Source organism: Myiozetetes cayanensis, unplaced genomic scaffold, assembly GCF_022539395.1.
Source record: "Myiozetetes cayanensis isolate MyiCay16 unplaced genomic scaffold, myiCay2020 scf1, whole genome shotgun sequence".
Classification (NCBI taxonomy): Eukaryota; Metazoa; Chordata; class Aves; order Passeriformes; family Tyrannidae; genus Myiozetetes; species Myiozetetes cayanensis.
In genome coordinates, this window is record NW_026086604.1 from 120,735,681 (window position 1) to 120,761,218 (window position 25,538).

The 25,538-nt window shown below is 35.5% G+C and overlaps 1 protein-coding gene across 1 annotated transcript in view; it reads right to left on the reverse strand.

Annotated features, from left to right (window-relative positions):
- HDAC9 (histone deacetylase 9) overlaps positions 1 to 25,538 on the reverse strand; it is a 451,751-nt gene that overhangs the window by 40,609 nt on the left and 385,604 nt on the right. The window contains 1 exon segment of the mRNA XM_050308389.1: positions 18,565 to 18,683. Within this exon segment, the coding sequence (XP_050164346.1) occupies positions 18,565 to 18,683 (119 nt within the window).

Genomic DNA, 25,538 nt, shown 5'->3' on the forward strand with positions numbered 1-25,538 from the left:
ACTTCTTGTACATGCTGTACTGGGTCTTCCTGCACCCTCACTGTATCTGGAAATGCTCAAAAGAAATTTGTTTTGACATGACTATTACCTGTTCTGTGGGACTACAATAAAATGCATGGAATTTAATATTATATCAGAGTTCTACCTGAATTTCTGGCTGTGGCTTTTCATGGGCAGTTGCAATGCATAAGTGACCTGATAGTTGATGTTACACACTGGAAAATTTAAAAACTAGAAACGCTTTTGTTTAATCTGAAATTAAGATCCCAGAATTAAGAAATTTAGGGCTCAACAGTGCCATTTTTGTATTAACCAGAGAACTCCTGGTTTTTAAGTTTTTTTGCTTTTCATGATAGAAAAATGGATAACAGAAAAAACCTGATATACAGAGGTATATAGGTATAAAGGTAGAGGAACATGTATCTCCTCTATTTTTTAGTTTAGGCAGAAACTATGAAGTTGGCATTTACTGCTGGTTTATAGTTACAGTCTGAGCTCAGCCCTCTCTATGGAGAGAAAAGCAAAGGTCCAGAATAGTAGATGTTCACTTAATTAACATCTCTGTCTTTCAGCATATGCAAAAGGGGTGCATTGTGCAAGCAATCATAAATCTCACTTGACCTAACTTCAGAGCAATTGACCTTACAACCCTTTTCCTCTGTGCAAGGTTTTTGTATGCAATTTCTAGATTTACTGTTTCAAAGAAAGGGTGTGTAAACAATTTCAGGCAAAACTAAAGTGAGCAACTCATTCATCCTACAGATGGATGAAAGTTTGCGTCAAACTGGAAAACTTGTTCTGGAAAGAGTTCTATTGATGCTACTTTCAGTGGATCCAGACTAAAATTCTTTAATTTTACATGCTGCTGCTATCTTAATTAGGAATGAAATGAGGAAGAGAGAAATGACAGGTTCTAGCACTTCACTGGACAGCAGAGATTATTATAGGGAAACATAATGACACTTTGCCAGTCCAAGAGTATTCCGTTGTCAGTCATCAAATGACTGCTACAAATAAAAATTCTGAGGACTTCTCCAAGAAAAAGGCAGAAGAGAAAACATAAGCAGCATAAATGTAACTTCTACTTGCTCCTACTATAACTGTGCAGTATCTTAAATTCTTGATATTTCTTTTTTTTTTTTTTTCTATAAACAAAATTTCAGGCCACATCTTAAAAAGTTCAGCATGAAAAGCACACATATCACTTCCATACGTGTGTTCTAGGTGACGTCTATATGGAAACAGTGACAAATCCTTTCCTCGATGGAACACTTTTTTAATAAAAGCCTTTATTAAAAAATTTGACAAAAATGAAAATGTGTTATCTATATGAGCAGTGCTCATTAAAAATCTCAAAGTAACCGGCTCCAAGATGAATTTTGGCAAACTCTGAAGTGCACATGTGGGAGAGGCAACTTTAGCACTTAGTAAATACCCAAAAATCTGCAATTAATCCTGAGAGATTCTTTTGGGATTAGCCACTTCTGGAGAGCTCTCATACTCTTGAGTCAGCCTCTGGAAGCACCACTAGTCATCTCAGGGACCTGGGCTTTCAATTCAGACACCAAGGTAGGGTGGTTAAAGCTGGGGCAGCCCAGAGTATCTCAGACTTCCTAGGAGGTTATCCCTGTCCTCATATTATCTCTAAGTATGGCCAATCTTTTGCACATTACTAGAACTGATTGAAGTAATAATAGACGGATAGTTTAGATAGTGTATCCCTGCTTCATGTTCATAACACTGTTTGTAAGCATATGTTAGTATTTGCCAAATGTTATGTTCAGCCTAGAGACTCCCAGCACACTGCTTACTTTGACTTCCTAAACTTAATTAGCCATTTCTTATCAGTGCTCATAAAATGACATCCTATAGTATCTGCTCTCTTAATGTGTAACTGAAGCTTTATATACAACAGAACAGGGATTAATTAAGATAAAGTGGTAACTAGTAAATAACCAGTTCTCTTGATGACACAAATATCCAGGAACCTTTGCTATGAAATACCACTCCTCAGACTTAAATGACAACATAAATTAGAGCCTGTGACTATTTCTTACTAAGAATTGAAAAAAGAACATGAGCAGAGTGGGACAAATGAGTTCTAAAAGTAAAAGAAATGTTTACAAAAAAGAACAGCATTTGCATTCCTATTTGCCTGGGCCACTCGCCCCTTTTGTAACCTGATAAAACAAATGAGTCAATACAAATCAAGATGACTTAGTAGAAGAACAGCAAATGGCCATTGTAAAAGTAGAGGCCAGAGGAAAAGGGACGCCACAAAGGCCCCAGTCATGCAATTTTTTTTTTTTTTGCAAGCAGATTTAATGGGTGTGCTGTGGCCAGACACCTTTAGAGTCAGGCATGCCATTTCACTAAGAAGAGAAAACAGCAAGATCACATCCAAAGGTAATAAAGGAAAATGGAATCATAACTGAACATGTTACAAAGTTCATATTTTGAAAAGAAAATAGTAGAAAATTTGCACAAACCGTTTTTCATGACAGTATGTCCATTCTACAAACATTTTTATGTGATAAACCAGAAATGTTATTCTTTCCTTCACAGACATGCTGCTTTGTTTTCATTGATTTACCCTGTCAAGGAGCCTTTGAGAAAACAGCGGATAAACTGAGAATTTACGCAGTCCATATCCGCTATCAGACAAATCACTGCAAAGTTTAATTTTTCCCCTTGCCAGTCTGACAAAACTGCAAGACAGCCAAATACAGGTGTTCAGATACATTCAGACAATGCTCTTTTTTCTTTCTCTCTTTTTAATATAATATTTTGTCATTTACTCTGTGAAAACATTATGGTGGGTAAAGTAAGATCAAGCAATAATTCTAATTTTTTAAAGCCTTTAAAGCAATTTTTTGAGAAATATGGTAGTTTAGACAGCACATTTATTTAGTTTTAATTTTTGTGCTGTCATACATCAGCACTGAAGTCCTGATTTAGAACACATGCAGCTTGCCTTTGAAGTTTTGGCTGTTTTTTAACAATGGCAAAAGAAGATATAAAGAAATTAAACAGCACCCAAAAAAATCATAAAACAGGGCTTTTGTGCTCTTGATTTATATATTGTTTTTATGTCTGTTTTAAAAAAAGCTTTATTCTCAATAATCTTTCATGGGAAGCTTTGCTCTGACATACCTTCATCTAAGCCTTTTCTTCTTTGCTGACCTTTCTTTTCTCCTTCCTATCCTCTCAAGTCTCTCAAAAGTGCTTTCTAATATCTTTTCCATTCAGTAGCAAAATGAGTTTACTGGAATTCTTATGAAAACCAAAAGAGCAGAAAATGTGCAAGTGATATGCTAAACTAATACTTTTGGATGAAAGCAATAAATATTCTAAGTAAACAGGATCTCCAAATAGAACAGCTCTTTTCTGCTAGTGCTTGTTGGACTCCTCTTCTGGGCTGTATATGTGCGATGGTATACATGGTTCTTTTGGTTACACAACACCGGCATTTTCCAAGGAAGTGCATGAAATCTGAGAGTTGCCATTGTTCATTTTTGTCCAATGTGTTGTAATGAATATGATTCAATGCCATATTTATTTGTTCTCTGGCCAGCTCCTTCCTGTTTTTCTCTCTCCCTTTCAGCTCAAGGATAAAATTGTTGAAACAACAACAAGAGCACCACAACTGGCTTTATACTTTTTCTCCTCCTTAGGATCTTCCATTCCTTGGAAAATTTTAGTGCATACTAACGTCACCTAAAGGTACCAACACCAGCTGCTGCAAAGAACAGTTTAATTGCAGTCTACCTACCAAACATACTGAAAGCAAGTTCTGAATGGATCAAGTCCTGAAGGTGTTGAGAGTTTTGAAGAGCACCCACAACCCCACCACCCCCATAATTCTTGTCAGCTCAAATGTATATCTGTATGTGTAGAAGGATACGTGCAGGGTATTTATGATAGTTGAAGGAGCTGGGAGAAGCAGGGGTTAACAAGATTAACAAGCCAGATGGACTTTGAGAAAGGTTAACACCTTCATGTCAGTAGTTCACCGAAGATCTCCTCACACACGGTATCTCTTCCCTTACCTTCACCATTTCATCCATAGGCTTAATCCCTGCATCCCTTCTAAAATACTGCTTTCTGTTAACAGTGAAATAATGACAGCTGCACCTGAGGCAAAAGTTCTTTTTGTATTCCAGATCATTCCACAATACCACTCTTAAAAACCATATGAAGAACTTGTGTAAATTTTTTGCCAAATATTGACGGTTCTGGAGTTCATTTTATTTTTGTGGCATTTAACTATCCATTTTAGCATATTGATCTGTGTTAACAGAAGGCTCACGTGTCATTTAATTTAATTTCATATTCAGCTGATGAACTTTCTACATATTGCAGCAAATACTCTTGGAAAGGAAAAAAACCCCTTGATTTTAACATTTGTCAGGGTTACTCTCCCCTACCTTTAGGCAAGCAAAAAGTTAGCTATCTTGCCTTTGCTACTCCTCCAGTCAATTTACTTCTCAATGGGGAGAGAAGAATTTCCCCAGGAAGATCTGTTGCACCAATTTTCAGAAAGGAGGAAGATCTTTTTGGAATTAAACACCTCTCTGTATTGCCTTTCATGAAAAAATCTGGACTCGATAAGATGTATAATGTTCAGAAAGTCAAACTTTGAAAGAGGAAGCTCATTTATGGTTCCACAATCTATGTACATCCAGGCAGGTAAAATATGCTTCTATCTACCGAGGTCATGCTTTGGCACTGTGAACATAGCATGGCTCAATGAGAAGCTTCTTAGGTAAATATGAAATTAAAGATAAATGCATTTAAATTGTGCAGACAATGCCACTGTTGCTGCCTCAATAAAAATTACTCTTGACAGAGGTATTGTAGGTTACAGAGCCCTACTTTCAAATCCTGTTTTATTTAAGCAACTTATAATACTAATATAATCATACAATATTAGTATGTTATTTATATAGTTACTAGGAAATTATTATGAAAATATTTTCTATATAATACTACTAGCTAATATATTTATAATAATCACTCAAATCTCAAGCTAGCAAGGGTGTTTTTATACAGAAACCATGGAAATGGTGTAGAAATCATGTTTGCTCTACTAACGCACAAGTTGCAATAAAAATATTTTCAGCTTCAGAGCTGATTCATCTATGAATATCTAGTAGAAAATTCTCTGATTCATAAACTTAGAAAATAATTGTATGCACACAGAGAATTTCTATGCCAAATTTGTTCCATTAATGCCAATAATAATTCCTCCGACTACGTTTCTTCTGATTCAAAATATCTGCTATTCTATCCATCCACTTTGTACCTCACTTTCTTTGTCTAGGACATACATTATCTGCTCTTTGGAGCTCTGCTCAATACTGAGGTCAATCTCCCCTATCACTTTTTAGTCCACTGTTCTTTTCCCTTGAATATAGTGGCACCTCTCTGCTAATACCATCACAAAAATTGGTCAGTGGTATGAGTTTATCAGGGTGGCTTTTAGATATCCCAGAAAAAAGGGAATTTGTCCATTTGTCTGGTGTTTTAGAAGTTAAACCACCCAGTGAAAACAATCATTCCAGCTAGGATGTCTGATGTCCAGCCTCCTCATCCTCACACCTGGGATTTCCCAGGCTGAAACACCGGAAAATCTCCTCCTCCATCATGAATTAATTTGCTGCTCTCAAGCCCTTTCTTTCACATTAGCAGTTGACATATCCCTAAACAGTGCTACCATAAATATCTATATTCCTTCAAAAAGGAGACATTTGAGGGAGTGAAATGATTGTTTAGAGACATAAATTGAAGCAAATGAAAATCAAATCTCTAGGGACATGGGCTCTGAGACTGAAATCTGCACAGATTGATCTTCCGAAGGCAGCAAGTGATACAAGTCATTGATCTGCAACTAACACAGAAGGAACAGTTCAGTAACAGAGTGATATAATCATAACAAAATAGATCAGGGAGTATTTCTGTAGCAGTGAGAGGCCTTTTCTCTGAACTTTTTTGATTGTACACTTACTTCTGATGTCCTTCTGAATCAGTCTACTAATTGTGCATCAGTTTTCTTAGAAGTTAAGGAAGCATTCACAGCAAATCAATATATATCCCAGATAATCCTTCTTTCACTGGAGTTTTAATAAAATAAAGAGTAAAAACAGGTATTGAGCAAAGACAGTGTTATCCGATGGACTAAATTAGGTAGTTGAGTCATGATGACAAGAAGGATGGACAAATTTTAAAGAAAAAAGTAGGTTACTCAAGACATAATGTTTGACATCTGGTTTATGATGCTCTAATTGTCAGTAGTCAGCCAAAGCCAAAAGGCTGCTATTGTCTTTCAGAAGAAATATATCTGGAACAGTACTGACTGCTTACTAAATTAAATATATTATCTCAGTTTCTGCTTTAAGTATATGCTCTACCTTGGAATAGAAAATATTTTCCACTTTCTCTCTTAAAAATACTGAGTTCAGGTCTGACAAGTTCTGATAGTCAGTGGTCACCATGCTAGGGGTGGCTGTATAAGTAAACTGGTTATGCTACAGGTATACCCTTGTTATAAGATGACCAGTTCCATTAAAATTATTTACAACATTTTCTTTGAATATAATGAAATATAATAAAAAAGCAGATGAATCATCTTTAAGTATTTTCAAAAATTTTATACAAAAATGCAAATGAACAGTACCTTTTCTACTTTTCCTTTCTTTTTTTTAACCATGAAATGCAAATTGCAATAAGGAAAATCTTATTCAGTCTGAATGGAAGATGCTCTCCTTATTTCAAATTCTAAATTTTCTTTTCTTTTCTTTTCTTTTCTTTTCTTTTCTTTTCTTTTCTTTTCTTTTCTTTTCTTTTCTTTTCTTTCTTTTCCTTTCTTTTCCTTTTCTTTTCTTTTCTTTTCTTTTCTTTTCTTTTCTTTTCTTTTCTTTTCTTTTCTTTTCTTTTCTTTTCTTTTCTTTTCTTTTCTTTTCTTTTCTTTTCTTTTCTTTTCTTTTCTTTTCTTTTCTCCATTCTTTTCTTTTCTTTCTTTCTTTCTTTTCTTTTCTTTTCTTTTCTTTTCTTTTCTTTTCTTTTCTTTTCTTTTCTTTTCTTTTCTTTTCTTTTCTTTTCTTTTCTTTTCTTTTCTTTTCTTTTCTTTTCTTTTCTTTTCTTTTCTTTTCTTTTCTTTTCTTTTCTTTTCTTTTCTCCATTCTTTTCTTCTTTTTTCTTTTCCTTTCTTTCCTCTCCTTTCTTTTTCTTTCTTTTTTCTTGATTTCCCAACTTTACTATGACTGTGACAGAGTACTACATTTGATCAGATTCAATTTCCAATTATTTTTTGAAAGCACTACATAAAAACTTATCTTTGTTAAGTGCCACTGGTAGATCAACATCACATAACTAATCAGAATTCGGTAGCTTCACATCAATGTGATGCCTCAAGTTCAAAGGGGACAAAGACATCCTGTTTGGTGTTTTGTTTCACTCAAGCTATTAAAACTGCACAGACCCTGTTAAGTGTTTCTTAAAGCAATCTTCTTTACTCTATCAGTAACATTAGACATTATGAAAAAAAAAAAGGTCCATTTCGATAATCTTCAAATTTGTACTGTGATTTGGAAAAAAAACCCTGGTGATTCTCAGTGAATTGGAAGCACTGAAACTCTATGTGGATAAAAACATTTCAGAACTACTACTTTTTACCACATCCCTTAAAGATCTTCAACTTTTGTGACCTTGATGCTTTTCCTCCAAAGACATGCTGGGAAATTCCCAGAGGTGTGCACTGTGTGTGGGAATATATGCACCCAAAAAGGGTCAAAAGAAAAAAATTACATAGTTCAGAACATATGCCCTGTCCTCATATATATTCTACAAAGCTACAGTTGATGCAGTTAACACCATTGGAAAAATAAATTTTTGTTTACAAGGTCACATACATACCACAATTGTTTGATAACTAATTCCTTTGATGTAGTATATCTATTCATTAAATCACAAGTTTTGAAATTACAACTTATCGCTTGATAAACAGATTTTTGTTACTGTTTTTCCCAGGGCTGGATGCAGGTTTAAGGAGGTTGCTTACTCAAATATTTGAGTGAATGAAAAATTAACCTCTTCATGTTGGCTTCTGAAGTGTCAACAATACTAATTTCAACAAAACAATTTCCCAGTTCTACTTCTGTGATAACTTTGCTTTGAAACATTGGACATAATTATGCAACTATTTCAAAGCTGACAAAATTTCTTGAAATTCCTAGTAAATTTGTTAGTACACAGAGCAGATGTATTCAAAAACAATTTTGCTGCATATCTGTTCCTGTAGGAATCATAAAAATACACTTCTAGAACTTTCAGGTGAAAATAAAGGATTCCTGAGACTATATACACTACCTTTTTTAATAGAAATAAGATAGATACAAATAACAATAATTGGATTTGTTGATACTAGTCAACATCTTGTCTCTAAAAAAAAAAAAGAAATATACTACACAAATATTTTCAAAATAAGACAAATTTGTGAATATATCAATTTTTATTGATATTTATTTATATATCTAATTTTAATTTGATAAATTTTTTGACAGCATAAAAATACTATGCAAAACAATTTGTTTTTTGCAAACCTTCAACTTTGCTTAATAAGAAGAAAATGAAGCAGAAGAATATACACAATATGCCTAAACCTCAATCATAAATGGAAACTTAAATTATATGGAAATACATGTGAGTGATCATCTTTCCATACAACTAAATCACTAAATTCATATCTGATATTAATTTATCCTATTAGGAAAATAATTTTGAAAGCCAGCACATTTAAAACCCCTTCATTGTATTGAAGGATTATTAAATGGAATAGCTTTATTTTATCTTGCTTTTGGAGAATGCTAATCCATTTTAAGTAAGCAAAAAACATTTAGAAACCAGCTTGCACAAACTGCCTCTGAATGGATGCACTGCCCAGAAGCCAAAAGAGAGAACCTTTTTTTTTTTAATGAGAGGAATCTAAGAAAAAGGGATAAGATTCTGGATCAAAGGAAACAAATATTTAATTAATTTACCATCATAAACAGAAATCATGAAGTGATTTTTTTTTTTTTAACTAGCAATATTTTGTTGTTCTGAATACTTAGCTAATTTTAGTTCCTTCTTCCAAAGAAGAGCTTCCAAGATCTGTCCCTTGGTCCATTTTAGTGTATATGAATCATAATTGATGGTGGGGAGAAAAGAAGGAATCTGAAGTAAATAAATTACTACTAAATTCATTTCAGATGGATTTATGTTACAGTAGAACTGCTCCTATTCCTTTCCAAGTCAATTCTATAAAACTTCAGCAAGTATTTAAATAACAGTTTTCTCATGTGAATATGCTTTTGAAGAGTTTTTAGCATGTTTTTGTGCCATATTAATATTTACAATGCAAAGTCTGTCCCGTAAACATTATTTATTTTAGTAAATCTTAATCAGGTTAGTGGAGTGGTCTCAATCAATAGGACTGCTCAAAGTGAGTAAAAGCTTGTGGGATTAGGACCTACATTCTTGCATTTCCAAAAATTTTATGGCTATTAGTTCGTATAAGCAAGAACAATTTCCTTAAAGACAGCCACCATCACCACCCCCCGAAACAACAAACAAAGGTAATAATGTTTTGGGGTTTTTTAATGCGTTAGTGTTTGCAACATGCACCATTTTATTGCAGATTTCATGGTATTCAGTGTTTGTATTAAACCTATTATAATCAGGAGACTGTAATGGAATCTGAGTGTTCGGTTGATAAAAAAATGGCTGCAGGGAAAAGCTTAAATATGAAGGAATGGTGTCCTGGGAGCTCCAAAAATAAATCTGAGTAGCAATTTAATAACTCTTAAAATATTTTTGATGTCTAAAGCAGTGTTTCATTTAACTTCTAGAAATTGGTAGTACTGACATTCTCTTTGAACAACTAATTAAGATGCAAGCATCCTGTGTGCTGATGCATAATATGCAACTTCTTGAAACTACTACTATGAATTGATGGTTTGAGTTTAATCACATAGGTAAGCACAAAAATTTCCCTTTGCCCACAAGCAATTAACATACCTGTTATAAGACCTATTTTAATAATTTATTTTCTTTCAGAAAGTAGTACCTTGAACTTAATGTTTTAAATTTTATTTCATATGTTTGCTTGGGTAAAAAAAAAACAAACACAACAGGAACTAAGACAATAGCAGGGATCAAAGCTAAAAATACCAAGAAAGTCTCTTCAGATTAGAGAAGAATTGCTTGTGCTGATACCAGTCAGACTGAAAGTGTACTTGATACTGGGGTAGTGTGAAAAAGATGAGTTTGCAGACTGAAAAAACAGATGGCCCCTTATCACCCCATGGGGCTAAACACACAAAAGCAAACTTCACAGACTCCTTACCTTTACCTTGTCTATCCCTATCAGGAGAGACTGTTATATTAAGGGTTATTGCCTCTCTAGCCCTCCCTGTGATCAGCTTTTGAAGTCCATGGCCAAGAGGCCAGTGTGAGAATATCACCTCAGATAAGAGGTGTTTGCTCTGTGAAATATTCAGGTCAGGAATCCATGGAGCCCATGACAGTTCAGCAGGGAACCACAAACTCCAGCTAATATCTTCTAATCCCCTGTTGGTTTGAGAACTACCCACCATAAAAAGCATAACTGCCTGTTTATTTCCACAGGCAAGAGATAATGTCTTAAAGTTACAGTCTGCCTTAACTAGCAGGGACGTGAAGCCCACAGAAATGAACCATCCAAGCTCATAATCAAAATTGTCTGTGCTCCCTTCTTCTCTGCCTAATGAGATGTAAACATTTTGGCTGCTGTCTCTTTTGAAAGATATTAATCAATCTATTGGTTAGAAATCACAAAGGATAGTCCGGTCTTCAAATTACATGCCTTCTTTTATAGCATTTTGAAGCTGTGAACAATATGTTAAAAATTTTCCCATGGCGCAACCAAGTAAATACTTGTGGCACATTTCTATTTATTACAGAGAATAGTTAAATTCTAAGACATCAATCATGCTCTTCTACTAAAGACTTCACAAATTCCCAAAGACAAGCCTAATTCCCAATGCAACGATGCTATAAAAGATCAGACACATTGTTATGGAGAAATCCACATTTGGAGATGTCTTTCAACAATTTTCTCTCAGGATCCAATCCTGTGAAAGGCACATGCAAGTTGCTGAACACTGTGTCAAGCTCCATTAGTTTAAAAATGGCCCCAAAAACTTATATTTAATTTGCTGTATTTAAATTGCAATCTGACAATATTAATAGTGCCTATGCAAAAAAATACTGTGCCCTTTTCTTTCTTCTACTAAATGACAGTGTTTTGGTTTCAACAAAGAAAAAGATCTCATAAGTTGAATTTCAAAACTGAGAAAAGATGCCACCAATTTTACCTTTTTTGCATCCTTCACATCAGTTTTTGTCATTAGCCAATGTCATCACTGTAGCATGAAAGAAAACATAATAGGAGGTAGGTGAAGAGATGAGGGAAGATGACCAAAAAGAAAAAATAATTCTTAATGGTTCTGTAGATCCTCTTTTTTTTCTCCATTGTGATCTGCTCTGTTCCCAGCAATTGCCCTAAATCAAGGAACAGGCACGTGATGCATTCTGCAGATGGATCATCACTGTATATCTGAACACAGTATACAGGTGGTTTTTCACTTGAACAAATTAGTTAACTAGCCAGCAGACAGACCTTCTCTTTGTGAGGTAGGAGTGGCAGTGGAAAATGGAAATCTCTCCTGGCTCATTTGCAGAAAGGAAGACCAAGTGAAAGTAAAAAAAGCAGGTTAAATCAGTGCTTATTTATTAATATTTCTAATTGCACTCACTTTCTGTTTAGGCAGACCCTTTCTGGAAGATACACCAGTTAGCCAGGTAGTCATTGACAACACTGGGCAATTACAAAATCAGTGCTAAGATTTCTGAATCCTTCAGATGTGTTTTAAACATGTATTCCGTTAGACATGAGTGCCCTGATGTCTGAAGATGAGGATTTCCCTAGCCTCAGTTGATGAGGTGATTTGTTCACTATCTGTCTCCTCTTGATTCAAATCTGTAGTCCAAGCCATGGACACACACTTCACAGTATGTGAAAGCAGATTCCTCAACCAAACTTTAGAACTTTTCTGAATTTTCCCAAGCACTAATCCCTTATTTAAATGAAAAAAAAAAAAAAAAAAAGGACTTTCCTCCTATATCTTCACCTTTGCCTTTGCATTTTACTATACTATGTCTTCAATAGGACACTAATTTTATACAGTGAATTCCAATCTCTGCTCAATGTCCACAGGAGCCAATAAACTGCTCTTCCTCACAAAACATGATTTCTGAAACTTTCTATATTTCATATCCATAATGTAAGTGTAGTGTACATGAACATAATGTACCAAATCCTGGAGTTACTGGCAAATAATTCACCAATATCTGCACTGCAAGAGCAAATTTAAGGAGCACAAATGCAGGAGTAAATACAGCATAATCTGACTTGTGAGGCTGGGCAATCCAATGGCCATGTCTAAACTACAGGACATGATATGGCAATGACTGCTGTGGGCTAGGAGGAAAAAGAAACCAAACTGCTTTCCTTCTCCCAGTAAACCCTATTAAAATAATCATGTCTGAGTGTTGGTCACCAATGAATTTGTCATCTATTTTGATGCCTTTTGTACTGTACCAACCTACTACCTAATTAGTATTCAAGATATCAATCTAGAGAAAACCCAAATTTTCCTTTCCAAAGTGAAAAACTGGAAGCAAATTCTTGATGCTGCATTTTCTTGCTGCCAGTCACTGAGTACCATATAGTTTACAACAAACAAAAGGAACAAAAAGAAAATTTCTGATACAAATGAGAAGACTCCCCTTTGAAAAACTGTATCAATGATATTTCTCCAAGCCATCTCTGATGCTTTTAGCTCTGAGTCAAACACTCAAGATCTAACCTGCAGGATAACCATCTTATCACCTCAAGTACCATGAAGATAACCAAATTATGTTAAAAATAATCAAATCTCTGAACTCAAAAGAATTCAGACAAGCAGTGATCTGTGGCAATTGAGGCAATTTAACAGTTTTCTGCTACCAAAAGGTATCCTACACAATCTCTTCCTTTCTCTACTGCCCCTGGCACATACTGGTCCCTCCATAATCTGATTCAGCTTCATAGCCCAACAGAAATCTCTCCACTTTTTTGACTAAGTTTTTTGATGGGTTGATGAGTTAATGCTGAATGTGTTTACAGAGAGATCTGACAAGAACCAGAGCCAGTCCAAGGTAAGTAACAGACAACTCAGAAGGGGAAGAAGTGTGCAACAACCCCTTTGTGTGGCAATGAGCTGCTTGGAGCAGCTCACAGCAGCTGCTGAAACTGGACTCATAGGCCATCAGTGCCAGACTTACCAAGATCACAGCCTCTTGTGCTGATAGTTGAGTAAAAAAGACCTTCTTGCTTGTGAAGAGATTAGGCACGGCATCGTTACAAAAATAGCTTGCAATGCTATTTTTAGAAACTTGGACTGTATTAAAACAGTTACCAAGCCAAAACTATTATTCTCTTTAGTCAGCTGTCAATTTGCAAGGGCTCCTTTTGCCTGCCTTCCTTTAACATATACCTATTACTTTAGCCCCATTAGTCCCAGTCAGGACTCTTTTTTGGAGCCAAGTGTCAGGGAAGTCTTTCAGAGAGTCACAAAAAGTGTAGTCCCCCACCAAAAGACATCACAATCACTCTACCCTAAACAACTCACAGACAGTCCAAGATCCTGTCCAGTAAAGAGCTACAATACTATTTGGAGACTTCTTTAGAAAGTAAGGAGTTACAGGAAAAAAAAAACCAAACAACCCAACAAACATTTACATCCTTTTAAGTACTTAAAATACTCAGAATAGTCACATAGAATACTTTAGAAATAGCAAAGCTGGGAGATGAGTAACTTTCATTCTGAAACTTATCTGAAGTACCAGGCTTAGGCCCTAAGCAGTTCTGCATTTGAATTAAGCTTCAGGCAGCTGTAGAATTATCCTTTGGTCTGTTTCTAACACATATACTATACATGATATACAGTGGGAAACTGAAAAGAATTCCAATATATAGATGGATAGTTATGAAGACTCAAGAAAACACTCGTCATTGAAGAGAAATTTCATTAATTGATTTTTGCATGAAGCCTCTAATGTCTGAGTGTGCTATGGCATACCTAATTGTAAGGATGCCATATATTTAGAAGTCGCATTTAAAACCTTCCAGTAATGGCTAATATACCATGCTATACAGTTTATTTCAGCAATCAGTCATCTCCTCATTAAAACTGTGCACATTACTTCTGAGTTTGCTTATTCCCAGATGCTAGGTATTTTATCTTTTTATAGCATTTTATGTTACACTGAGATCTTGTTATCAAAAATCACTACTCCCCGTGGGAAATTGGAATTGAAATGTGAAGGGCAAAGCAGAGACCAACAGGATAGGCACCCAAGTTCAACCTGGTTTGTATTCTGAGATGATTCAGTGCCAGCTATGAGAAGAGATTCCTTAATGGAAGACCTGTTGGCTACATGTAAGACAGCAGGTTTTTTTACACATTATTTTCTAGCACGTATGCTGACATATTCTTTGGAAATAACCTGGACTCCCTGAGGAGGCAAACTGCTCATAACTTTAGCACTTTTTTCATTGGTCCCATTTGAATAAAGTGTATTACAGCATAATGCAGCTTTTTACAAGTTAAGGGAGCTATTTTCTCAAATAAAAACATTAAAAGTTGCAAATCAGCTTAGATAGAGTCATTTATATTCTAGACACTGGAGAAACTTTTCATTACAAATTTGGCATAACAGAAGACAATCCAAATAGACAAAATACCATTTACCCTTTAAGTGCCCACAGTGGTATCCTTTCCAACTGCTAATTGCTGATTTTATTTTGCAGTCTGGTGTCAAATAGCATCTTTGGAATAGGAGAGTAAAACAACAAGAAAACTCCAGTAAATGCACATAGCCCTTAAAAAATAAAGTGCTTCAGGAAGTTAAGTACCCTGAAAAAAATCTTCATTCAGGCTTGACACTTTCCTATTTACCTTATTCTTTTTACCAAATGGTCATAATTTAATGAACAATTATCTAGAATATTTACTTGAACAGTACAGTGATCTTGGTGACCTTAATGCAAGCATTATTCTATGGGCTGTGCTATAAAACAAAGTAGGATAATGTTACATGAAGATCTTCATTCAGCAGAGCTAAATTTAAAAACAGTGCTCTTACAAGATCTAACAACTTGCAAATTTATGACCAGATCCGGCAGCTTTTCTTTGGACTTGTCCACGATGTCAAATTCAAATAGTGTGATAATACCACACATTTTAGCAGATGGTGTAAAAATTAACTGTAAAATAAGGCACAAAATGTATTATCTTTATCTTCTGATGATCCATTTAAGGATCATCAAGATAACAGTAAAAAGTAAATTGGTACAGTTTAGGTAACCCTTACTATTTTAAATACAAAATTCCTTTATTCCCTTCATTTCTCCTACCAATGTTTTTCTTATATTTTATTGCCAACACAATTTTTAGTAAAAGTTGCAAAGGCAGTTCGAGAAATAGACTTACTTAGGGCAAGTTATCTGAAAAGTACAGCAAAATAGGGAAGACTCAAAATTCCCTTCCAATCTTCTTTAAATGCTCTTTTTTTTTTTTTTTCAGTGGAAAAAAACCCCATTAGTTAGTTCAATACTTAATGTGACTGCAGATAAATCAGGCAAGTGAGATATCTCCAAGCTCTGCAATCATTACTGCTCTCAGCTGGCCAGATTCCACCCTATAGCCTTCTAGAGGAGTTGAGGGTCACCTCACTGTCAGAAATCTTGACATTCACATCATGGATTTAAAGTCAGCTGCAAAAACACATATGATTATTTTGTTGCTGATATGTTTGTTTACCAATCAGAAGTGGCAACTTCTCAGTAAATAAGATTGTTTGTCAATACAGAAAAAAAAATTCTGGGTTAAAGCAGATTATAATTTATACTTCTCAAACTGTGCAGATTTAGTAGAACATTTTTTTCTGTAATCTCCTGGTATATATTTACTCCAAGGCTGTAATTAGTTCAATCTGTTATCTTCATCCTATGGTTTTTACTTGGGAAGGTTGGTTGGTTAATACATTTTAATTTTTTCTCTTTGATTGTATTCTGATGGAAAAATAAAAATAATTCATTTTCAAGCATCTAGTGGCTTCCTAATTCTCTTTAACAGCAATGTTAGCAGCCAAGGGCCCGTCTTCTCTCCTTTGATGTCAATCTCTCCATAACTTATAAGTGTAAAGTTTGTATTAAGTCACAGAAATAAGAAAATTCAATGTATTAAGTGTACACAAAGGGCTAAGTTTTTATAAAGAAAGAATATTTACAGGTTAAACTCTACTTTGCATTTACTTGTTTGGTTCATAATTTCTAATTATTACAAACCAATTATAATAAAACTTTGCATGAATATCTATTTTTAGTCTTTAGTATGAAAGTTCTCTTTGGACCTTATTTTTTTTAATAGACTGCTCATTTTTCTACATACCACATACAGTATGTTATGTTCTAAAATGGTATGGTGGAATGTGGAGAATTTTGTTTTGGGGAAATAATAAATTCCTCTGGCTCTGTACAAAAGGCTTTATTCATCCCTCAGGTGCGTGATCATTATCTGCATCTATCTTGGCTTTTCCTTTAATTTAAACAAGAGCCACCTACTGTAAATCACTTTTTTTGCTTACAGACACATGTGCAGCAGCAGATGTGCAGCTTCTAATATTAAAAAATATATTATGATTTCAATGTCTAAAAAAAAGTTATGAAGTGTTAATTAATTAACTCATGAATGAAAATTAACACTTATTCGAATGTTAAACAGTTTTTCTCTGATGCAATTTCTAGTAAAGTTGTTGAAGCTGCTATGCCAGAATATTACATATGCCAAAGCATCTTACTGGAGCATCATGCATCCTTAAGGGACATGTAGAATTCCTTCTCATCTGCTAAACACAGATAGTTATTACAATGGTACTCAACAAAATATCTATTTTGTACCAGTTGAAAGCTCATCTCCCTACCTTATAAGCTCATGGAATGATGCCTCTGAGCAGGCACCACATATGGAAAACACAGTGAGTAAATTTCTTACCTTGTCAAGCACAATGTTTTGCTACAACATCATATCAAATTATATCAAACATACATACAGCCTCCTATATTTCTTTCCTCTCTAGTGCAATCACTGCATTAAACTGAAGAGCCGTGCTAAACCTCAATAGGTCTTACACGCAACCACAGGGATACTGCCTTTCCAACCCACTTGGGCATTAGCACCTGTGTAAGTGTCTTCAGGTAGACCCTTGCACTGCTCTCTACATTCTCCCCTTCCACAGCACACCACTTTGGACAGTCACTCTAGTTCTCTATCGATCCTTTTGTCCTTGGTATTCAGGGAAACCTGTTGAGCATTCAGTGAAAATGAAAATAAAAAACAGGCATCTCTTCCCTGCACCTCCTGAGGCAAACAACAACTTTAGTCTACTGATCTGTAACAAAAGGCAGAGGTCCTCTGACATCCTCTGAACTGGACATCATTCGTACAGTGTTTTAAAAGCCATTAGGTCTCATTAACTTCTCCAGACTTTTTCCAAGGCATTTGCCATTAGCAGCAGAGATCCATATTTAATGTTGACATGATATTATGGTACCTCTTGAGATGTAGTGAATAAAGGTAGATATACTGAAAACAATTATTCACAGCATTGCATTAGGAAATAATTTTGTGTTGTTCCATGGAAAGCAATTTATATACAGTGATGTTACAGTGCACATTATTGTACAGAGAGTTACAAGATCACCCAGCCTTGCTTAACATCCCAGGCTCAGAGAATCAGTTTGGCTACAATATCCTGTAAGAGCTAGTGATTTTGCAGTCCTACATATGAGACATGTCAGACAGATCTGTCTTTCAGAAAGTATTAAAACACCCATTTTGGAAGACTGAAATGGACATCCAAATATTGAGACCTAACAGAGTAGTCTTTTAGAAAACCTTGGCCTTCATAAACACTGATGTAATTCAGGATTAATGCCATGGAGCTGAAAAGATTACAATAATAAAGAGCAATATGAGATCAGATTTATGCTTCCAAAGTCTAAAATCTTCAATATATATTTAAAGAGAAATAATTTACTCCAGCCTTTAGAAAATGGGGCCTATTGAAAGCATGAAACCTCTAAAATGTTACTTGAATGCCAGAAAAATAATACTTTAAAAAGTCAAGACAAAAGTGCCAAGAGGAACAGAAAGGAGTGAGCCAGAAACACTGACATGTTCATTTCCACCCTGTCCCGGGAGCAGGATGAGCTCTGCAACTCCATGGGCATCTCTGGGTATTAACTGATGGACAGTTCCTGCCCTTAGTGACACAGTTGTCATTTCACAAAACAGAGACATGGAGGTAATCTGGACTTATAGTAAGGTTCTTAACTAAAAAAATACCAACTCAGAAACATATGCCTATGATGATACCTACATTTAGCTGTGACTTTGTACCCGCCCAGAGGAGGGTCATGGCCTTCCACAGCATCGAATCCTGCTGACACCAGGACAATCTCTGGATCAAACTCGTTGGCAGCTGGCATAATCACAGTCCTGTAGAGTGAAAAAACCCCCAACATGTTAAAATCAAAAGAACTTGTATCTTCATGATATAAATTGTCACAATCACAAAAGAACCACAGCACAACATATTTTACTTAATTAAACCAATCTCCATGGTATCTGTTCAAAACCAAGTCCAAGGTTTGGATTAATTTATTTCTATAGTCACTTTTTTTTTTTTTTTCTAAGACCGAGGGAAAAAAAATGCAGGTACATGTGAAAGCCTCTAATATTACTTACACATCTGTGTCTGTTTTATCCTGCTGCCTATAAAAAGCTGCCTCTTCCAGGGAAGTGACTAATGGCTTACAGAGAGCTCTCAAAGCCTGAGTGGAAACCCGGACTGCTCCAGTTAGTGCGAACTTGGTGTAAATTTGAACTATAAATTTCTTTTGGGAAAATGTTTGCTTTCCAAACTTTTTTTTTACTTCTTAACATTTTTAAATGTTTGTCGAGGTGGGGGGTGACTCTAGCAAAGGAAAAACATGAAATTCCCTTAATCAAATCCAGACTATGTTGTCAAGCCTTTCCAAGGTCAAGCATAACAGGAATGTGACAACCACAAACTAGTGACAGCAACCCCTGCTGGTGTCAGAAAGATAATTCAGCTCCTCACAGTCACAAAGATTCCACTTTTTTAACCCCTTCCTTGACAAAATTATGTGGGAATATTTTATCGCTTTGGTTTTGCCCTTCTCTAATCTCAAAGTGTGAAAGATGTATTGAAGGAGAAGGTAAACCCTTCCATTCTGCACTTGCAGACACCTTCTTTCAGGTTGACTCCAAAGGAAAGGTGTAAGGATGGTTTTTACACTAGTTTGACAAACACTGAGCCTCTAGTGGCTATGCTAAATCAGGGGGATATTGCTAACATTAAAAGGCAAATACACAAATGAATGTTTTATTACAAATAAATTAACCCAAGGAAATCCCAGTTGGTCTACACCAGTCAGAACATGAAGATTAATTTATGCATGTGTAATGCCATTTGCTGGAGTTCAATGTTTATTAATTTATTTTATAATTAACTTAGGCCAAAGAGATGATATTTTTGTTGAAAGGTTTAGGTTTTCTGTGGGGGAAAAAATCACATTAAATATATTTTAACAATTCTCTGGGTTTTTCTTTAGTTTAGTTTTTGATCTGTGTTTTATAAACTTTATTTTGTTTTGTTTCCCTCAAAGGTAATTTTATTGTTAGGAAAATGTTCCTCTTACTTGTTGGACAAAAAAAAAAAAAAAGAAATTCAGGCTAAGCAAAAAGTCCGTGTCAGAGCATACAGCATTTCAATGAATATAGTTTCACATTCGGAGAAAAGAATGGAGGCAGCTTCAATTTTTTCGGTGATTTTGCCAAAATCGCACCACAAATATCTGCAGGCATAGTGATATAATTTTTTTACTATTCCTTTTTTTTAATATGTCATTAACAAGGATCTCTGCTGAAATATGGATTCCAGTACTGAGCATTGGACTTCAAGAAGGACCTAGACCAACTGAAGAGATCAAAAGGAAAGAAAAAAAATTCAAAAAAACATAACCTAAGGGGATATATAATAGAATCACAATTATTTAATTTGCATTAAATGAGAATAAACAAGTCCACAAACTGTAAGTGGTTGTTGCAAGAGGAATAAATAACCTGGACTGTAGTTACACTGTGGATAAGACCTAAAGCAGTTGCAGGAGAAAAGCTGCAGTTCAGATACTGGAAGAAGCTTTTAATAGTAAGAATAGTTAATTATGTAAACAATATGTTTAAGAAAAATTTCTTTTATTTTTTTATAAAGGTAAAACAAATATCCATCAAGCTTGCTACAGTTCAAACTGACATGGCCTTGAGGCAGGAGGTCAATTACTTCTCCTCTAGATTTTTTTCCTATTTTTGCACGATGTATAACTATTTAACACACAAAGTACACATACGAATACTTGCATTAGACACTACAGTGACTGAACAGCTTTGCAGGATAATCTCCACAAAGTTAGGGAACAATATCAGGAATAAAGATCTCCTATGCAACCACATCTTATGTACATACCTTCTGATACTCTAATTACATGTTCATTGTCTGAAGCAACACATACTTTCCAAACTTCCCCAGGTCTGCAACACATGTGGCATGGATCCTTATTACTGATGAGGACTGTGGCTGATACGCAATCTTCATCTGTCCCCATAGCACCATATATCTTATACACTGAAAGAAGGAGGGATCCTATGAAGAACCCTCCCTATCTGCAGCCACTTGAGCTTTTGCCCTCCTCCTCTCCATTCACATTTCCTTAAATTCAAGTCAGGCTCTGTTTTTTATTTCTTTGTGTCAAACAAAGTGGTAGCACCACAGAGTACAGCATAGACTACGTTCAGGAGTCAGAGGATGGAGTGTGCTCAGTGCAGACAGAAGCTGTGGAAACTCAAGTTGTTGAGCAGTAACAAACCTAGCCAGGCTAAAACACAGAGACATTTTTGAGAGTCCTATAATTTGGAACATTGGGAAAATCTGCCACACTTCTACCACATTTCAAGACCTTGCTCAAATGCGTAAAGATGTCAGCACATTTTTTAATAACTTGGGCAAAACAATGCATTTGACCCTTAATCTCATTCATAGAAGCAGCAAAAATTGTTTAGACACAGTCTATTCAAAATTTTTGTCAAATAAATATGTCTGACATTAAAACTGCCAGCCATACTGAGTAGCATTAGAAAAATTATTAAATACTGAAAGCGAGGTCTTTCAACACAAAGCACCAGGAATAGCTATTAACACATCTTTAAGAGTACTGAACAGGAAATAGTAGCAGATTCATAAATCTCTACAGAAATGATATATAGGAATCTCAGCTAAAGAAAGGAGAAGGCTATAAGGCTAATAACTGGAGGTAGCATTTAGAATTCATTGTTCTGTTGCTGCTTTCAGCATTACCTGAATTCACATGACCAAAGTAACAGCTAAGAGGGTTTTTCTGAAAGAAATAATTTTTTCTTTTAAAAATGTACACAGTGTTTGTCACATTGCACCAGAAGAATGGCATCCTACTTTTGCTATAATATTGCCTCACAAACTAAGACAGACCTTTGCTGCTGCTACTCTGCATTTAATGTACTAGATGAGATAACCTATATGCTCTGTGTTCTTCATTTATTTTTCATCCTCCATAAGATTGATGGAATTAGAATGTCAGATCTCATCCATTTTACTGTTCTTAATTTAATACTGAACAGAAACTCTAAGGGCTTTTCTTTTAGAAGGATATTAAGGAAAACATAATCTGTTTACTAGGATAGCAACCTTGATTCTTCTCTTAAACATCTCGGAGTCCATGGTCCTTGTAGCCCAGACTACTACTTGGTCTTTCAAAAGGATGACAGCCACAAGCCTCTCAATTGCAGAGAAGACCACATAGACCTTTGGTTCCTAAATCTTTACTCTGGTCTTCTACGTTAACACACAGACATTTAGGTTCCTCTTTTTAATAAAGGCTATGAGATCTCTGCTCAGAAAAGAGAAGCTTAGTGTCTGGAAAACATCACAGCATTTTGGTTTGGCATTTGTGTAGGTAGGATATTTCCAACTTTTGTCTTGCCTTGGCAGTAAATCCTTTGTGGCACAAAACAGACATGTAAATTCCTTTACAAAATTGACAGATGCTTTCCTTGTTTTATGAAGTTCTATAAGGAATGACATATACACACGGTGTTAAATATAGGCTTAATTTCACCAGGACATAAATAAAACCTTTTGTCATTTGCCACCTCTCAGGCTTCAGCACCTTCATTATCCCTGAAGATCTGTCTTTAGAAAAATCACAGAATCATAGAACCTTAGAATAGTTTGGGTTGGAAGGGACCTTTAAAGATCACCTTGTCCAGCCCCCCTGCCGTGGGCAGGGATAAAAAATGTTTTGAGGCCAGTTGTTGTAAAGAAAGTCTACACAAAGCAACATGAAAATCACTTCTCCCTCATAAAGAGTCTCCTCCCACCTCAGGACAGTTGGATAAGCAGGGACAGCTCCTGATCCTTCACCATCACTTGGGAGCAGAGAATCACCAGACCTTGTATCTTGCACCTTTTCTATCCCACCTACACTCTGGAGGGCACAGCAAGGTGTAAGAAAGAGACATCATCCACCAACTACCTCCAAAGGAGCTCCCATAACCATGGTACTTTACTTCTCAGTTGCCTAAGAATATAACCCTCTGAATCCAGAAAAAATAGGTGCCTTTTTTTTTTTTTTTAATCACACAACTAGCATTGATCACACACTAATACATATTCATGTTAACCTTCTCAGATTCCTCAGACCAACCCTCTGCTCAGAAGTCAGGCTGCAGCTGCCAGGACTTGTTACGGTGTGAAGGGTCAAAACTCTGCTCACCAGAAATCCTTTGCAAGAGTGCACCGGCAGCCTGCACTCAGACACAGGTAGGAACAGTTATTATCTTACACACAGCAGAAGTAAGAAATATGATTTGCCTTCTGGCCATAGGTCACCAGACAGGTACAGACTGGGGACTGGAAGCCCATCACTTCCTGTTTGAAGCCAGTCAGGCTGCAGAGGTTATCAGGAAACCAAAGTTAATACTAGAATCCTTCTCTAAAAAATGAGCAGCTTTTGTCAGAAGAGAAATTAATTTTATTCATCCACTATGACTCACTCTCTCCTACACTCTCTTCTCCAAAGAAAATAAAACACCTAAAAGAGATATTTATTTTCTGTGATCTTGAATCATATAGAAGCATAAATATTTGGTACAGCATATTCACCTAATGATGACAGCAGAGTTACAGGGGCATCTTGCCTGGCTGACTCTTTCTTTCTTTTCTAAATCATTTTCATTAATAAACATGTCAAAACCTGAAAGCTTGAGCAGCTGCATCACAGAAGTTTTTTATCCATGGTAAACCTTGCAGTTACAATGAAACTGTGTCCTCCAGCCCGAGGTAGCATAGATTCTCCTTTCAGTCTGAAGGTACTGGGAACAGAGGATGTGTCTGGGAAGCTGAAAAGATTTCTTTTTGTCCCACTAAGGAGATTTCCCCAAAGAATTAATATGTTCCATTTGGGTATGCTGCTGTCTGCAGAGAAGCCAAGGGATGGCTTCCAGTTGGGTGTAGTTCTAGGGAAAACATCAGGCATGTGATCCTCCCCTTCCCACCAATCTGAACATCAGATGCAAGACATTAAAGAGATTCTACCAAGGGACTCTGTTCTTTTTATTCTTCCCTTCTATTTTTGTACATCTAAAGAACATGGTTAGGATGCTCCCTAACATTTGTTCTCCCAGAAGAGATTGCAGAGAAGTACCCAACCCAGAAATGACTCTCCAAGTGCCATCACATAGAACTGGAAGTCTCCAAAGAAAGTTAAACTTATGCAAATAGCTACAATTCTTTTGCTGTGTTGGTAATTTAAAAAGGAAATGAGCAGGAATACCAGTCCAGGACAATAATTTATGCAACTGAGAAAAATAATCCACGTTGTTCTAAAACTGCAGATTGGAATGTCTTAGTAACATAAATTATTTGCTCTTTCTCTAAAATCCTCCAGTGTTTTCATCTAGTGATCTCAAAGTACTTTCAGAACACTAAAAAATGGAAAGGCTCATATCTTCAGCTGGTATAAATCAGTATAGCTGTTTCTGATTGCATAGTCCTCTAAAGCAGGCATTTCTTGTACCCCCTTCACAGATGAATCAGTTAAATCTAAAAGCTGGTAAGAGACTTGAATAAATTACGTAGTTGTCCCTTGAAAAACCTCGAAAGAAAATGCAGAAGACTCAAAGTCCATTACTTCAACTAGTAGAAAACACAATCACACTAAAAGCACCGTTATTTGTTCAGGTATAAGAGATTGTATTTTGCAAGAAATACATGTACAATATGTTAGTGATACTGTAGTGGGGGTTTAGCTGCTGAATGAGACACAGAATTTGACAGAATGTAGATCAGCCTACAGTTTCTCAGTTTCACATTCTGAAAATAAAATATTGTTCCAAACAATTACTATGTTGTCCTACTCTAAAATTACACAAATTAAAGAAAACTGTTGAATGTATCTTGATATGAACAGATCAGAAAGTATTTAAAAGATGGTCCCTATCAGTATGTGTAACTTACGCTATCTATTATTTTTATGTGTTGTTTGCATTTATGTTTTAAAGTAACACAATACCAGATAATTTTCTCATAGAAAGCTACATAGTATTTCTGTACAACTCTCAGATCTTTTTTTCTGCACTAATTGACTTTATAATAGTGTGTCGCACTAGAATTTTGGTTTACTTTCATCACATTACTTTATGCCAGTTCTACTGTCAACCCAAGTACATGAAGGCCAAACTTGAAAGCTTTCCCCTAAAACTCCATGCTGATTTTCATATGACCATCGGCTTTGTCCTCGACTTATCCTCTAAGGCATATCTAAATTCTGGCAATCTCGTCTGCATTATTTTCTAAATTATATATGTTGCATAAGTTTTATCTTTTCAGACTTTATTTTCATATATTTTCTTTTATCCTTATAGGTTTTCTTTTTATATGTTTTGAATAGTTCTGTTTCTCCTTTATTTTTTATAAGCACAGTCAATATTCCTCCTCTTACTTTTATTTTATAGTTACCTTATTTGCTTTCTGGAGATCCAAAATATCTCTTTTTTTTTTTTTTTTATTTCTTCAAGGGTCAAGAGGTACCACATCAATAAAAATCCTCACTACTGTAAATCATGGTTATTTCACTGGGATTTGCACATGGTATTAAATTTAAGGACATGCCAAAGTGTTTAAAGGGTCAAGGTCTTCCATGAATGCACCCAAGTTAGTAATTTTAAGTGTTAAATTTG